The sequence below is a fragment of the Prionailurus bengalensis genome, chromosome C1 (assembly GCF_016509475.1).
Source record: "Prionailurus bengalensis isolate Pbe53 chromosome C1, Fcat_Pben_1.1_paternal_pri, whole genome shotgun sequence".
Classification (NCBI taxonomy): Eukaryota; Metazoa; Chordata; class Mammalia; order Carnivora; family Felidae; genus Prionailurus; species Prionailurus bengalensis.
Window position 1 is genome coordinate 20,076,258 of NC_057345.1, and position 16,534 is coordinate 20,092,791.

Sequence of the window (16,534 nt, forward strand, 5' to 3'; positions counted from 1 at the left end):
GGTTTAATGACTTGAAGATTCATCCATTCTTCCTTGGCCACTCAATTTGGTGGCTGTTGACTTCAGTGAATATGATTCTACTAGTTTTTGAAGGCTCTGTCCGTGCACTCCATTGTTGGTGGCTACAGTTCTTAAAGTGACTCTTGTCTTATGGAAATCTTGATGAACTAAGGTAGAATAGGGTGATTAATGGTAAAGAGGTGAGTTTGATAGTACTTTGAAGAATGATGGAACCATAGGGTTTGCAGTAGGTCCATCCAGGTGCAATGCTGTGAGGGGTCCAGTTTGGTTGGGATTTGACATAACAGAGAATGGTAAAGTTGAGCATTTAATTTAGGCCTTTTGCCATACAGAAGGTCCTTGTACGGAAACACATTTTGACACTGGAGGTGCCTTAGAGGGAGGCAGTACTTAAAGAGAGACACTGTAGGACTTGCTTCTTCAAGTACTGTATCGTTTAAAATTGAGCTTTACTGTGTCCTGTTTGGAGCCTGAACCCTCTTAGAACTTCTTGTGGGAGGTAGAAGATGGGAATATCTAGGTCAGGTGGTACATGGTTTTGGTTTGAGAAACCCATAAACTTTTTCCTTGTATAAGCCTCACTAGATAATCTTGGTTCACAAACTCTATTCAGCTCAGGTCCAAGTGTGAAGCTCAGTGTCTTCTCTCTCTCTCTCTCTCTCTCTCTCTCTCACACTTTCCATCTTCTTCCTCAGGCCACCAGGCTACCCCAATATGAATCAGGGAGGCATGATGGGAACAGGACCTCCCTATGGGCAAGGGATTAATAGTATGGCTGGCATGATCAACCCTCAGGGACCCCCGTATCCCATGGGTGGAACCATGGCCAACAATTCAGCAGGTAAGTACAAGTCCTTGCTCACTCCAGGAATTTCGTCTAGAATGATCTTCCTGTCACACGCTTGTTGGACTTGAGATTTTTTTCCCCTCTTTTATAGGGATGGCAGCCAGCCCAGAGATGATGGGCCTTGGGGACGTCAAGTTAACTCCAGCCACCAAAATGAACAACAAGGCAGATGGGACACCCAAGACAGAATCCAAATCCAAGGTAATGATTTATATCTTGACTCCTCTCAGCTCTCTGTCCCATGCTTTCCAGTGATAGGAAGGAAAAAGAAAAGAGGGTGACTAGATTCTCTAGTCTTTTATGACCTGGATTAGATCATCTCAGAAAAGGCTGCTCTTAACCTCTTCTAATCATGAAGGTTCCCAGGCTAATAGCTCATGGAATTAGATTTCAGTTAGCCTAAGGGGTCCTGATGTAAATAACACCGCGTTCTCACAGCTGTCTGTTATAGAGGAAGTGCCAGGCCAGCAGTGTAGAATTCTCTGTAATGCCCTCTGTGAAACTGTGCACCCTGTCCTCATGCATTGATAGGTGGTGTGTGCCATAGGCAACTAGTTCCTCTTCTCTTCCTGGACCTTACTCAGAGCAGTAGGAATGGTTGGTGCCCTGGGTTCTCTAAAGAAGGAGATGAGGCAGGTGGGGTTTGGGCCCTTGCTTGGCCTCCCTGTAGGATGGTCCTGAGTGTGCTATCTAATGGGTTATGTGGCAATCTGGGGACCTGCTCAGTGTTTGAGTCATTTGAAACATTTCTGCCCTTTGTCATACCCCATTTTCCCCATCTTATAAAGTAGGGGAAAGTAAAAATCTACAGCTGCCACCTCCTGTGGACCTTCACCTCTGGCTCTCAGACCCTTTTAGCCATCTTCCTGTCTTGGACAGGATAATTAACATCCAGAGCCTTTTCAGGCACGTAGGAGACCCTTCCTTTCTTGAGAGGAGGAAGTTTCTTTTTGTTTTAGTCCATCCCATTGTCTCAAGATCATGTTTTGAGTTTCTTGAATTCTCAGAAACAGTGTATAAAAGCATGCCTAGGCTCCTGGGTGATAGCAGCGGAGTAGTAGTGACATTGATGTGAGGTGGATAAGGGTTTGACACTTAGCTCTGCTGCTTAAAAACTATGAGATTTTAGGAATGGCCTCCATGTGCCTGCTTCCTTATCTTTGAAGAGGAGAATAATTTATAATACCTAATATGAAAAGGCATTTAGCATAGCACCCAATGCATTATATATAGTCAGTGTTAGCTTCCTTCCTTTACAGGAAGAATTTCTAGCTCTCATTTGGTCTTTTGACCTTGCAAATGCAAGGTACCCCAGAATAAGAAGCTTTACCACTACTCTAATCAAGGGACTTCTGAGACCCTTAGCATAGGCTTTGAATCTGACCGATTCCTATGAATCTTGACCTGCCCCTTCCAGAAATCCAGTTCTTCTACTACAACCAATGAGAAGATCACCAAGTTGTATGAGCTGGGTGGTGAGCCTGAGAGGAAGATGTGGGTGGACCGTTATCTGGCCTTCACGGAGGAGAAGGCCATGGGCATGACAAATCTGCCTGCTGTGGGTAGGAAACCTCTGGACCTCTATCGCCTCTATGTGTCTGTGAAGGAGATTGGTGGATTGACTCAGGTGAGTGCCTAGCACTTGGCTTCCCCTGTGGTTTCAACAAGCCTCTCTCTAGGTGCTCAGTGGCTTCACCTGGTGCAAAGCATCCCACAGGGACGTCACCGTCTCCTGCTCTCTGAGGCACATACTGATAGACTGGAAGCATGGGGCTTCCATAGGCAGGAGGCTGAGACCTCCCTGGCTAGTATGAAGTATTAGCATTGAGTTTACCATATGTCTAGGGTCTCACTGGGGTGCAAAGATAGGGAAAATGTGGACATTCTGATTCCATGGGAGGCAGTCTGGCATTGCAAGCAAGACCATGGTTTGGAGAGATGGGCCTGGTTTTGAATTCTTCCTTAGCCACTTAACAATATATGTCACCTTAATCAAGGTGTATGGCCACTCTGAGTCCTAACTTTTCTTATTTGTAAAGTAGGGATAGTGTGTATCCTGCTAGATTGTCTAAAGCTGGAAATAATATGTAAAGCTTACAGCAAGATTTCTGCCACGTAAATTGGTTTGTGAGATGGTACCCAGGTAGCCATAGTAGTGGCTGACCCTTTCACTCCTGGAAACTTCCCGGTGAAGATGGGATTTCAGGAGCTATTTAGTAGAAATAGTTTATGAAGGACAAAGTAGGTTGGGAAATTGTTTAGTTACTCTGTATGGGATATTTAAGTGAATGGATTCATTTCTGCTGAAAAACTCTGAACTGAACTCCATCCTGAGCCCTGCCTCTGCTCTGAAACCTTATAGTTTTGCTTTACACTCAGCCCATGAGGCACACAGTTGAGGCAATGCTGTGCCTTGCAAACTTTCCTATGTGTGTTACGTAGTCATTAGATCAGGAGCCTGCTGTTGGATCTGAGTTTGTGGCTTAGCTCCGGGGGAGGCGTGGCAGGGAGAGATGTATTCCAAACCTTCTAAATCAGAAGAGGAAAACAGCTGTCACCAGCAGAAAAGAAAGTGATTGGAATGAAGCCAGCCAACAGTCAGTTATGAATTCCTTCTCCCTTCAGGCTTTATTCCCCTCCCCCACAAAGGAAAACAAAACAAAACAAGACACGTGCACACTGCCACATAACTGGCGTGGGAAGCAACGCCACAGCAGGCTTCTGAGGTGACCCTGGGCTCATTCCCGCTGTTATCCCTGGCGTTGAGTTTTCCTAGCCAGGCTTCTCCTGCCTGTGGGGATGGGGTCGGGGGTGGGGGGTGGGGGGGTCGTTGGCTTAGGTTTGGCACGCTTTTGATTGAATGGGCTTCTGGATTCATTAAATGATGTAGGATGAGGTACAGAGGGAATCCTGAAGCCTGCGCCTGTCTTGCAGTTTGTGAGAGAATGCCAGCCTTTTAGGCGCTATGATGTAATTGAACGCTAAAGACGGGGTTCAGAGGAGAAATAGCGCTGTTATATGCTAGTCTGTAATGCTTCCAAGAAGGCAGAAAATGAGTCCGGAGCTTCTGTGAAGGATTAAGTAGGGTGTTAGGCAGAGGAAGGGACCATTCCAGTTGACTGGCCTAAGTGGCATGGAAATAGAGAGTCTGGAATATACACGACCAACACCATCTCCAACCTTCAGAATTCATCTCAGACATTACCTGTTCTAGGGAAGTGTTCTGGTCACCTCCCCGCCATCTAGGTTGTCCCTCTCTTTGCTTTCTGATCACTCTTCTCTCTGGTACCACGGGTACCAGGTCAGTAGATATGACAACATATTGAACTTCCGTTATGGGTTAGGACTGGAAAGCTGGTGTTCCCAGCCTTTGAGGTAGATGAATAAGTGTAAGAATGCATGAAGAAGGAGGCCTGCCTGGCTAGAGCAGAAAGACTGTCTAATTGTAGGGAATGGGGCATGGTCTTGGTCAGCGTGTCCTGAAGCTTAGGAAAGGAGGCAGAAGGGTAGGTTAGCTGCTGGGAAGGCACAGAGAAGTTATAGGGCCTGAAGCATCTCCTGAACAATCAGGATAGTGACTAGTAGGGAAGGGCTTGTAGTTAGTTACATGTCACTGAGAAGGAGGGCAGCAGTGGCACAAGAATGTAAAATGTGCAAAGAGCCCCACACCAAGAAAAAAGAAAAGAAAAGAAAAACCCAGAAACCTCCAGTTTGACAAAAGTAAGTCAGGCAGAGTGGTGGCTGACAGTACCACATCTCCGTTTTTGAAAACTGATTTTTTATTGTTGCCTTGAAAGGGGTTTGGATCTGATGGTGACTTGCACAACAGTTTTCAGTAATATACTTGTGTAAAGCATCATACCTTCTAAATTCTGTTCTCTCCCACTAACAGTGATGTGAAATTTGCCCTCATGTGAATAAGCACTGTCTGCTAGTTGCAGTGATCTGTGGATAGAGCCTGCTGAGGGTGGAGGGACGCTAGCCATGGATTTAACACTTGTCATGGACTTACGCACCAAGCGGGGTTAACTTTGGTGGTTGACTGAGAACTGTGATTCCCTAAGAGATGAGAACCTGGAAGCCTGATGGGGTCTGGGGCTTGTGGGCAGGAAGATCAGGTGGAAGACGTACCCCGACTCTTCTGGTTGGTTGTACAGGTCAACAAGAACAAAAAATGGCGGGAACTTGCGACCAACCTCAATGTGGGCACCTCAAGCAGCGCTGCCAGCTCCCTGAAAAAGCAGTACATCCAGTGTCTCTATGCCTTTGAGTGCAAGATTGAACGGGGGGAAGACCCTCCCCCAGACATCTTCGCAGCTGCTGATTCCAAGAAGTCCCAGCCCAAGATCCAGCCTCCCTCTCCTGGTAAGGATCTGGGTGAGCCGCCCCACCAAAGCATTCAGGGTCCAGGCTCATTATCCGGCAGTGCCTGGCACCGGGGACGTGTACTCTGCCCTGTCCTACCACAGGGCTTTAACAAGTTGGCAGACTAAAGAGCGGACGGTGGCGACTCCCTTGAGACGTAGTCTGTAGCAGCCCTTAAGTTTTAATTTTCATTGTGCACCTGGCATCTTGCCAGATGTTTGTAAACTAGTGAGTGGGAGGGACACCAGAGGAGTGGGGAAATCTGACAAATAGCAGTGAGGCAGGGCCATCTGGGAGCTTTGGCCCACTGATGTCAGCGCCTTAGAATGCCGCTCAGACGAGAGCCCTGAATTCCCCAGGGAGCTCAGATGCTAATGAATGGGAAGGAGCGGGTAGGGAGGGATATGAATGGAACTCTCTGATGGGAGGGCCTCTGCCCACCCTCCTTTCTGAGAGGAGGCTGGGTCCTGGGCAAGCATGGGAAGGAGAGGGAAGAGGGCCAGGGCTCCTAGAAGGTGGGTGTAAACACATGTGCCCTGGTATTGACCTCTGAGGGTGTAATGAGTGCCTGAGATGACTCATCAGCTGGGGAGGCCTAAGCAGTGGGATGTCTGCTGTTGGGAATGGTAACTAATGGAAACATTAATTACTGGTGGTTCTGCTCGCATCAGCTTAGAGGAGGAACATTGGAACCTAAGTGGTGACACTGTGCTAGATTCTTGTGAGTAGGAGCTCCTAGGTTCCTAAAGCACGCTGCAGGTTTAGGGCAAGATGGAGCCTTCCTACCTAGGATTCTAGGGGCTCTGCCTGGGAACTTGGGCTCCCGCATTACAGGGTTTAGTAAGTTAGCCAGAGTCCTTGGGGAAGGAAAGCAAAATAGTCAGGGAAGCTGGCAGAGAGTCCAGGAAATCACTAGCGTGGTGATGGCATTGCCACACTACTCCTGTTCTCCAAATGTGAAATCGTAGCAAGGAGCAATAGACCCCTCAAATTCCCTCCTCTATTACCTGACCTTATAGATCGATCTCCTGCTGAAAAGGGTGATTCAGGCTTTAAAGAACCCCAGCTTTAGCCTTATAGCAATCCCTTCCAAAAAGATCCTGGGGCATTTGTGTATTTCTGTGAGAGTTCAACACTTGCTGGCTCACCCCACATCTCTGTCCACAGCGGGATCTGGGTCTATGCAGGGGCCACAGACACCTCAGTCAACCAGCAGTTCCATGGCAGAAGGAGGAGACCTGAAGCCACCAACTCCAGCATCCACACCACACAGTCAGATCCCCCCCTTGCCAGGCATGAGGTAAGGCCAGGAGCAGGGGCAGGGGGGTTGAAAGACCTGAGCAGAAGTGCATGAGCTTCTGTGCAGCCCAAGAGTGGTCCCTGCTCTGCCTGCCTGGCCAGTGACTCGCATGTGCACTGCTTACTGGAGGAATTGCTTTATTTGGGGTTTAATTGGCTTTCCTCACTCTGGAGCAGGAGCAATTCGGTTGGGATCCAGGATGCCTTTCCTGATGGAAGTGACCCCACATTCCAGAAGCGGAATTCCATGACTCCAAACCCTGGGTACCAGCCCAGTATGAATACCTCTGACATGATGGGGCGCATGTCCTACGAGCCAAATAAGGATCCTTATGGCAGCATGAGGAAAGGTGACCAATTACTGTTGGCCTCGTGCCCTTGAGGACAGGGCCAGGGAAATGGGGGGATGTCTTGAGAGTGGCTCAGGGTTCTTGTCGAGCCATTTTTTGAGATAAGGCATTTCCAGACCTAACCACCACTCTTCGTCCCTATCTCCTTTCTTGTTTCCCTCTCCCTGGCCTTACCTTGTCATACCTTAACAAGTATGTGCTCTTTGCTGGTTGGAGCCTCTTTAGATCTCTTTTGAACTTGCCGGGGAAACCGTAGGAACAAACCCAAGCTCCAAACAGGGCCTGGTCTTTGGGGCAGGCAAGGTGTGGGTTGCTAGGCCTGCTGGCTTACCCGTTTGCTCACTGCCTTCCTTTCTGTACTCAGCTCCAGGGAGTGATCCCTTCATGTCCTCAGGGCAGGGCCCCAATGGCGGAATGGGAGACCCCTACAGCCGAGCTGCCGGCCCTGGGCTGGGAAACGTGGCGATGGGACCTCGACAGCACTATCCCTATGGAGGTCCTTATGACAGAGTGAGGTAAGCATGGCCCCTGCTCCTGTCCCACCCCAGCACCCCACAGCTCTAGTGGACTCAATCCACTTCTTCAATTGTGTTTAGGACGGAGCCTGGAATAGGACCCGAGGGAAACATGGGCACTGGAGCCCCACAGCCGAATCTCATGCCTTCCAACCCAGACTCGGGGATGTATTCTCCTAGCCGCTACCCCCCGCAGCAGCAGCAGCAGCAACAACGGTGAGTGAACCCTGGTCCTAGTGTCGTTGTGGCTCAGGCTTTGCCATTTCCCACCCTGATCCTCTGATTCTCTCCCTCCCGCAGACATGATTCCTATGGCAATCAGTTCTCCACTCAAGGCACCCCTTCCGGCAGCCCCTTCCCCAGCCAGCAGACCACAATGTATCAGCAGCAGCAGCAGGTGAGGAGGGTAGCAGGGTGAACTGACACACAGGTTCCCCTTGAGAGGCAGTTAGAAAACGAAGTTGAAAAGTTTAGGCTTGCTTTTGATACTTTGGTGTTCTCCCACCTACATGACCAATTCTGCTGAAGAGCCAAGCCCTCAACCTCGTCCTGTTTAGATTCTAGTCCAGTCTCTCTAGTTCTCCACAAGGGCCAGATACAGGCCTTATTTTGATTTTTAGACTTATGTACATTTTTCTACGCAGAGCAAGGGAGAACCAGAGGGGAATAGGGAATGGTTCTTGATTTCAGAAACAACTTTAAAAGATCATTTGTAAAGGTGAATCCTTGGTTCGCTTGGAGACCGTGTCCTCTTCTAGAGGAGTGGAAGTAAGCCTGGCGAGTGTCTGGTGTAGCCATCTTGGCAGCTGTGTGTGGATCTTGGGTCCCTGAGTGCAGAATTTAACCTCCCCTCTGCTTGTCCCTGTCTTAGAATTACAAGCGGCCGATGGATGGCACGTACGGCCCTCCTGCCAAGCGGCACGAAGGGGAGATGTACAGCGTGCCGTACAGCACGGGGCAGGGGCAGCCCCAACAGCAGCAGTTGCCCCCAGCCCAGCCCCAGCCTGCCAGCCAGCAGCAAGCTGCCCAGCCTTCCCCTCAGCAAGATGTGTACAACCAGTATGGCAACACTTACCCCGCCACTGCCGCTGCTGCTACTGAGCGCCGACCAGCAGGCGGCCCCCAGAACCAGTTTCCATTCCAGTTTGGCCGAGACCGTGTCTCTGCACCCCCCGGCTCCAATGCCCAGCAGAACATGCCACCGCAAATGATGGGTGGCCCCATACAGGCATCGGCTGAGGTTACTCAGCAAGGCACCATGTGGCAAGGGCGTAATGACATGACCTACAATTACGCCAACAGGCAGAGCACCGGCTCTGCCCCCCAGGGCCCCGCCTATCATGGTGTGAACCGAACAGATGAAATGCTGCACACGGATCAGAGGGCCAACCATGAAGGCCCGTGGCCTTCCCATGGCACACGTCAGCCCCCTTATGGTCCCTCTGCCCCCGTGCCCCCCATGACAAGGCCCCCTCCATCCAACTACCAGCCCCCGCCAAGCATGCAGAATCACATTCCTCAGGTATCCAGCCCCGCTCCCCTGCCCCGGCCAATGGAGAACCGCACCTCCCCTAGCAAGTCTCCATTCCTGCACTCTGGGATGAAGATGCAAAAGGCAGGTCCCCCAGTGCCTGCCTCGCACATAGCACCTGCCCCTGTGCAGCCACCCATGATTCGGCGGGACATCACCTTCCCACCTGGCTCTGTGGAAGCAACACAGCCTGTGTTGAAGCAGAGGAGGCGGCTCACAATGAAAGACATTGGTAAGGAGACCTCCCCGATCAGGTTGCTTTATCTCTTCTTAAAGTCTTGTCCATTTTTTTGTCTCCATCCCAACATTCTGGATGAGATAAAATCTGGTCCAGTGTTGTCTGAAATAGAGCCAAAGAACTTTGGATAAGGAAGACAGCTGGTATCAGGCTTTACTAAAAGCAAGCGCCATGCAGTGATGTCCTAAGGGAGCCTAGAAGCAGATGTGTGTCCTCTCCTAGATAGGAACTGCCTCCCGCCATGTGTTATCTTCAGAGTAGCCTGACTGATGGGCCAGCCCTGGGGGAGCATCCGGCCAACCTGGGCTTGGTAGATGGACGACATGGAGGTTTATTTCAGGAACCCCGGAGGCATGGCGGGTAATGATGTCCCTCAAGTCTGGGCTGCTGGCAGAGAGCACATGGGCATTAGACACCATTAACATCCTGCTGTATGACGACAACAGCATCATGACCTTCAACCTCAGTCAGGTGAGTACAGGCGCCTCGGAAAGATTGGAAGAATGGGAGGGCCTGAGATCTTCTTGAAGTAGACAGTGCTACGTGACACAGGGAATTAAGCCTTCCGCGGCCAACATGGTCTCCCCTCTCTCACTCACTCTCTGGTATCTTCCATGCCAGTGCTTTGATTCCATGCCAGTACTTTGCCACTGGCCATGGGCCCAGAACACTGGGAACAATAATAATTTGTGTAAGGTATCAGGATTGACTTCAAAGGGAATTGGGGAGAAACTTTTTGGAATCGGTAAGAAATGCAGATTCTGTTGGTGTGAGTGAGGACACCACCTTTTCAGATTACAAGAAAAACCTGTGGTCTTTATTAGTGAGCATGACAGTTTCTTTTTTTCCCCTTCTTACTTCATCCACCATGAGTACGGGAGGTCTTTATCAATCCCATTTTCCTAAGGTATAGAAAGGGAAGTGGAAAGAAGTAGGCTTGGCGGGGGGCGAGGGGTGATGGTGGTATTTTAATTACGTTCTTGCAGAGAGATGGTTCTCCGGATCCTCTTTCCACAGGATGTGTGCACCTTGAGTTTTCCCACTAGCTGGGAAGAGTTTCTGCTGCACCATCCCAGTCTTTTTGATCATCCTTAGCACTTACCAACCCATCTATCAAGGAGCTGACTAGGGAGCATTGTTATTAATAGTTAACCATTTATTGTGCCATCACCTTGTGCCAGATCCTTCATATTTTCTTTCATGTCAGCCTCACAACAGTCTTCCGAGGCACATGTGGCCTCTTAGAGATGAGTAAGTCGGTTGAGAGTCTTATCTTTGCCCAAGTTCACACAGCTATCATCAGGGTCTTTCTGATTCCAAAGCCTGACTTGATGTCCATTTTATAAGATTGCCTCCCCATGAGAAAGAAAAGGAACAGATACTGATTTCCATATGCCAGGCATTTGGTATATTCCATTTAGTCCTCAGAACCACCGTGTAAAGTTTAGGAATTTCCGTCATGTTCAGTGGAAAGATAGAAGAAGTACAGCTTAGAGAGTTTAAATCATATGGCTAGTTCCTAGAAAAGCCGGAATTCAAACCTAGGTCTTTCTAATTCTAAAGCCCTTATTTTTTCCATTTTGCTGTAGTCTTGCCAGAGATTTAATCTGACTGGCAATTAGGGTTTTCTTCTAGAGATAACTAGCCTGTTTCGGATCCAAGCTGGGATTTGGGTCTGTCTAGCACCAGCTTGCACCAGTGTTTGGAGGACCGAAGCCTCATCCCTTTCATTACGTTGCACGATTGATTCATGGAGGTCTAGCCTCCTGGAATGTTGGGGAGCTTGGAGAAGAGAGCAGGTGAATATCTGTCCACACTGCATCTCTTCTTCTCTCAGCTCGTGTTAGAGGGGTCACCCCACCGTGCCTAGCCTCGGGCTACACTTGGCAGTGTGACGTAGGGTGTCGTAAGAGGGACGGTAGCATTGACCAGTGGGTAGGAAACTGGGCCTGAGGAAGAAAAGCAGGGATTGGTAGGGAAAGAGGAGGCTGTGAGATGGTGAGGTGCAGGGCTGTCGGTCAGCACGTCTGTCCTGCTGGAAGCAGGCTTATGTGGAGGTAGGCTGAGCAGAAGGGAGAACTGTGTGCTGGGCATTGGAGAGACCCAACGACTTGCTCTGCCGAGAGCCTTTGGGAAAGGAGAAACTCTCATCTCTCCCAGGGATACAGATGTCTGACCTACAAGGAAAGCGGGGAGATCTGCTAGAAGACCTTGGGGGGGCCTCTCAAGTCAAGGATCCTCTCATTTAGCCCACTTCTCTCCCTTAATTTATCTCCTGTTTTTTTCCTCTTTTAGCTCCCAGGGTTGCTAGAGCTCCTTGTGGAATATTTCCGGCGTTGCCTCATCGAGATCTTTGGCATTTTAAAGGAGTATGAGGTGGGTGACCCAGGACAGAGAACACTACTGGACCCTGGGAGATTCAGCAAGGCGTCTAGTCCAGCCCCTATGGAGGGGGAGGAGGAGGAAGACCTTCTAGGTCCTAAACTAGAGGAGGAAGAAGAGGAGGAAGTAGTGGAAAATGATGAGGAGATGGCCTTTTCGAGCAAGGACAAGGCGGCCTCGGAGAGTAGTGAGGAGAAACTGGTTAGCAAGTTTGACAAGCTCCCGGTAAAGATCGTGCAGAAGAATGACCCGTTTGTGGTGGACTGCTCAGATAAGCTTGGGCGTGTGCAGGAGTTTGACAGTGGCCTGCTGCACTGGCGGATTGGTGGGGGGGACACCACTGAGCATATCCAGACCCACTTTGAGAGCAAGACGGAGCTGCTGCCTACCCGGCCTCATGTGCCCTGCCCACCAGTCACCCGGAAACACGTCACGGCGGCAGAGGGGACACCAGGGACAACAGAACAGGAGGGCCCCCCACCCGATGGCCCTCCAGAGAAACGGATCACAGCCACAATGGATGACATGTTGTCCACCCGGTCTAGCACGTTGAGCGAGGAGGGAGCTAAGAGTGCAGAGGCCACCAAGGAGAGCAGCAAGTTTCCATTTGGCATCAGCCCGGCACAGAGCCACCGGAACATCAAGATCCTAGAGGACGAGCCCCACAGTAAAGATGAGACCCCACTGTGTACCCTTCTGGACTGGCAGGATTCCCTCGCCAAGCGCTGCGTCTGTGTCTCCAACACCATCCGAAGCCTGTCGTTCGTGCCAGGCAACGACTTTGAGATGTCCAAACACCCGGGGCTGCTGCTGATCCTGGGCAAGCTGATCCTTCTGCACCACAAGCACCCAGAGCGGAAGCAGGCACCACTGACTTACGAGAAGGAGGAGGAGCAGGACCAAGGGGTGAGCTGCAACAAAGTGGAGTGGTGGTGGGACTGCTTGGAGATGCTCCGGGAAAACACCTTGGTCACACTCGCCAACATCTCGGGGCAGTTGGACCTCTCCCCATACCCTGAGAGCATTTGCCTGCCTGTCCTGGACGGACTCCTACACTGGGCAGTCTGCCCTTCCGCCGAAGCCCAGGACCCCTTCTCCACCCTGGGCCCCAACGCCGTCCTCTCCCCGCAGAGACTGGTCTTGGAAACCCTCAGCAAACTCAGCATCCAGGACAACAATGTGGACCTGATCCTGGCCACTCCCCCCTTCAGCCGCCTGGAGAAGTTGTATAGCACCATGGTGCGCTTCCTCAGTGACCGAAAGAACCCGGTGTGCCGGGAGATGGCCGTGGTACTGCTGGCCAATCTGGCGCAGGGCGACAGCCTGGCGGCCCGTGCCATCGCAGTGCAGAAGGGCAGCATCGGCAACCTCCTGGGCTTCCTGGAGGACAGCCTCGCCGCCACACAGTTCCAGCAGAGCCAGGCCAGCCTGCTCCACATGCAGAACCCGCCCTTCGAGCCAACTAGCGTGGACATGATGCGGCGGGCTGCCCGCGCGCTGCTGGCCCTGGCCAAGGTGGACGAGAACCACTCGGAGTTCACGCTGTACGAGTCGCGGCTGTTGGACATCTCGGTCTCGCCGTTGATGAACTCGTTGGTTTCACAAGTCATTTGCGATGTACTGTTTTTGATTGGCCAGTCATGACAGCCGTGGGACACCTCCCTCCCTGTGTGTGTGTGCGTGTGTGGAGAACTTAGAAACTGACTGTTGCCCTTTATTTATGCAAAACCACCTCAGAATCCAGTTTACCCTGTGCTGTCCGGCTTCTCCCTTGGGTCAAAAGTCTCTCCTAGTTCTCTTTCCTCCTCCTCTCCCCCCCACCCCCCCTCACCTGTCTGTTCCTTGTCCTCACCTCACTCCCCTCAGGACCCCACCCTGTTTGGAAAGACAAAGCTCTGCCTACATAGAAGACTTTTTTATTTTAACCAAAGTTACTGTCGTTTACAGTGAGTTTGGGGAAAAAAAATAAAATAAAATAAAAATGGCTTTCCCGGCCCTTGCATCGACGGGATGCCACATTTCATAACTGTTTTTAATGGTAAAAAAAAAAAAAAAGGAAAAAAATACAAAAAAAAAAAAACCCTCTGAAGGACAAAAAAGGTGACTGCTGAACTGTGTGTGGTTTATTGTTGTACATTCACAATCTTGCGGGAGCCGAGAAGTTCGCAGTTGTGGACAGACTCTGTTCACTGGAGAGGCCTGTGCAGTAGAGTGTAGACCCTTTCATGTACTGTACTGTACACCCGATACTGTAAACATACTGTAATAATAATGTCTCACATGGAAACAAGAGAAAACGCTGGGTCAGCAGCAAGCTGTAGTTTTTAAAAATGTTTTTAGTTAAACGTTGAGGAGAAAAAAAAAAAAAAAAGGCTTTTCCCCCAAAGTATCATGTGTGAACCTACAACACCCTGACCTCTTTCTCTCCTCCTTGATTGTATGAATAACCCTGAGATCACCTCTTAGAACTGGTTTTAACCTTAGCTGCAGCGGCTGCGCTGCCACGTGTGTATATACATGACGTTGTACATTGCACATACCCTTGGATACCCACAGTTTGGTCCCCCTCCCAGCTACCCCTTTATAGTATGACGAGTTAACAAGTTGGTGACCTGCACAAAGCGAGACACAGCTATTTAATCTCTTGCCAGACATCGCCCCCCTCGGCGCGATGCTGTACAGGTCTCTGTAAAAAGTCCTTGCTGTCTCAGCAGCCAATCAACTTATAGTTTATTTTTTTCCGGGTTTTTTGTTTTGTTTTGTTTTCTTTCTAATCGAGGTGTGAAAAAGTTCTAGGTTCAGTTGAAGTTCCTGATGAAGAAACACAATTGAGATTTTTTCAGTGATAAAATCTGCATATTTGTATTTCAAACAATGTAGCTAAAACTTGATGTAAATTCCTCCTTTTTTCCTTTTTTGGCTTAATGAATATCATTTATTCAGTATGAAATCTTTATACTATATGTTCCACGTGTTAAGAATAAATGTACATTAAATCTTGGTAAGACGTTTGTGAGGCTTTTTACTGTTTTCCGACTATTTAAAAGCTTGACCTTTCGGGGGGGGGGGGCATGGGGAGTTGCCGGTCTCGGTTTTGGTGTTTTTTTTTTTTTTTTTTTTTTTTTTTTTGGAAATCTCCTGTGGTGCGCTCTCTCTCCCCACTGAGTGGTGTGAGTGGTGGCATCCTGGACGCTGTCACTGTTGCATCACATCCTGCTTTACCTTCTACAGTGCAAGAAAGCGTCTGAGATGATTACACCTGCAAGAGGAAGTTTTAGACATAAAAAACACATTAGCCTCTTGAAATGAAACGGGTGTAATAGCCAAAGAAATTGATGATGCTCTAGGAAAGAAAAAAAAAAACTTTCGGAAATAGTTGGCAAAGGGAGGATATCTGCTTTTCTAGAAAATCTTTAACAGTAAACCAATCATTTATCTTGAGGCAGCCTCCAACTTAACTTTATTTCTCCAGACTGCCACTCTCCTCTGTTACCAGATTTGAGCATTCAGCTGCTTCTTGACATCTCTGCTTGGAAGTTTAATTTGAACACCCCCCCCCCCAAGCTAAAATGCTCTGACTTCCCCCTAGAAGCCTGCTTCTCCCATAGTTTTCCCAGTAAACAGCAACTCCATTCCTTGGCAAAAAAAAAAAAAAAAAAAAAAACCCAAAAACCCAACTACTATCATTTCTACATCCAGTATGTTAGCACTCTCCAAAAAAGAACCCTCAGTCTAGCCATTATCACTGTAGTTCGAGACGCTATCCTATCTTTCTTGAATTCATGAACTACTCCCCAAACTGACCTTCTTGCTTCTGCTTTGCCTGGTTGAACCTATTCTTGACATAGTAACCAGAAACGCTCCCTTTAAAACCTAAGATCAAAAAAAAAAAAATCCTTCAGTGTGTCTCACTCCGTTATCTGGCTTGCTATTACCTCCCTGGGCCCCTTTTCTCTTCCCCGTTGCTCGCTCCACCACATAGCAATGTTTCCACCTCAGGGCTTTTGCACTTTACTGTTCCCTCTGTCCAGAATACTCTTTGACCAGATAACTACATGGCTGAAGTCCTTCTCTCCTTCAGGTCTTTGCTCAAATACTGTATCAGCGAATCCTTCCCTGGCTACCTTATTTAAAATAGCAATCTCTGCTCCCCTGCCTTATTTCCCTCTCTGCTTTACCTTACTTGGTAGCACTTGTTACCATCTGGCCTATGTATGGTTGACCCTTGAACAGTGCGGAGGTTACGGGCGCACCAACCCCCTGCCCAAGCAAAAAATACATGTGTAATTTTTTTTTTTTTAATTTTACACGTTGCTTTTATTTTTTTTCCTTTTTAAGTAATCTTGACCCACGGCGTGGGGCTTGAACTCATCACCCCAAGATCAAGAATTCCCATGCTCCACCAACTGAGCCAGCCGGCTAGGTGCCCCAGAAATAACACGTATAACTTTTGATCCCCCCCAAAACTTAACACTATTGGCCTACTTTTCATGGGAAAAGGCTCACTGATACACAAACAGTTGATTAACGCATATTTTGTATGTTACATGTATTATATACAGTGTTTCTACAATCAAGGTAGAGAGGGAAAATGTCAGGAAAATCGTAACAGAAAATACACTTAAGAGTACTGCACCGTATCGAAAAATCTAAGTGAACCTGTGCGGTTCAAGCCCAGTGTTCAAGGGTCAACTGTATATTGTACTCCCCTGTCGTCTTCCACTAGAATGTAAGCTCTCTGAGGGCAGGGAAGTTATTTTGTTCACTGCTCCATCCCTGTCCTACAACAGCCTGGCCACTTAAGTAGCTGTTGAATGAAATTGTAGATGTTGGCCAGATGCAGTTACTTTTATGAGGCTAAATGTTGCAATATAGAGCTTCTCTGTTCATCTTCTTTGGGGAAACAACGGAGAGATCAGAAGCAGTAACAGAGAAAATGCTATTGTTGTGGACACTTAGAAGTAAACTTGAAACCACGGTCTTCTA

The 16,534-nt window shown here is 49.0% G+C and overlaps 1 protein-coding gene across 2 annotated transcripts in view; it reads left to right on the forward strand.

Moving 5' to 3' along the window:
- Positions 1–14,553, forward strand: part of ARID1A (AT-rich interaction domain 1A) — a 69,847-nt gene extending 55,294 nt beyond the window's left edge. Inside the window, exons 9-20 of one of the 2 annotated variants that reach the window (XM_043574152.1) lie at positions 717–862; positions 960–1,069; positions 2,286–2,495; positions 5,026–5,233; positions 6,401–6,533; positions 6,707–6,882; positions 7,247–7,397; positions 7,479–7,613; positions 7,698–7,794; positions 8,269–9,160; positions 9,507–9,637; positions 11,462–14,553. In XM_043574152.1, coding sequence (XP_043430087.1) covers positions 717–862; positions 960–1,069; positions 2,286–2,495; positions 5,026–5,233; positions 6,401–6,533; positions 6,707–6,882; positions 7,247–7,397; positions 7,479–7,613; positions 7,698–7,794; positions 8,269–9,160; positions 9,507–9,637; positions 11,462–13,192 — 4,120 coding nt within the window. In that variant the 3' untranslated portion in view covers positions 13,193–14,553. The remainder of the gene's footprint in view (positions 1–716; positions 863–959; positions 1,070–2,285; positions 2,496–5,025; positions 5,234–6,400; positions 6,534–6,706; positions 6,883–7,246; positions 7,398–7,478; positions 7,614–7,697; positions 7,795–8,268; positions 9,161–9,506; positions 9,638–11,461) is intronic. The other variant, XM_043574153.1, reaches the window with a different exon arrangement.
- The last annotated feature ends 1,981 nt before the right edge of the window (positions 14,554–16,534 follow it).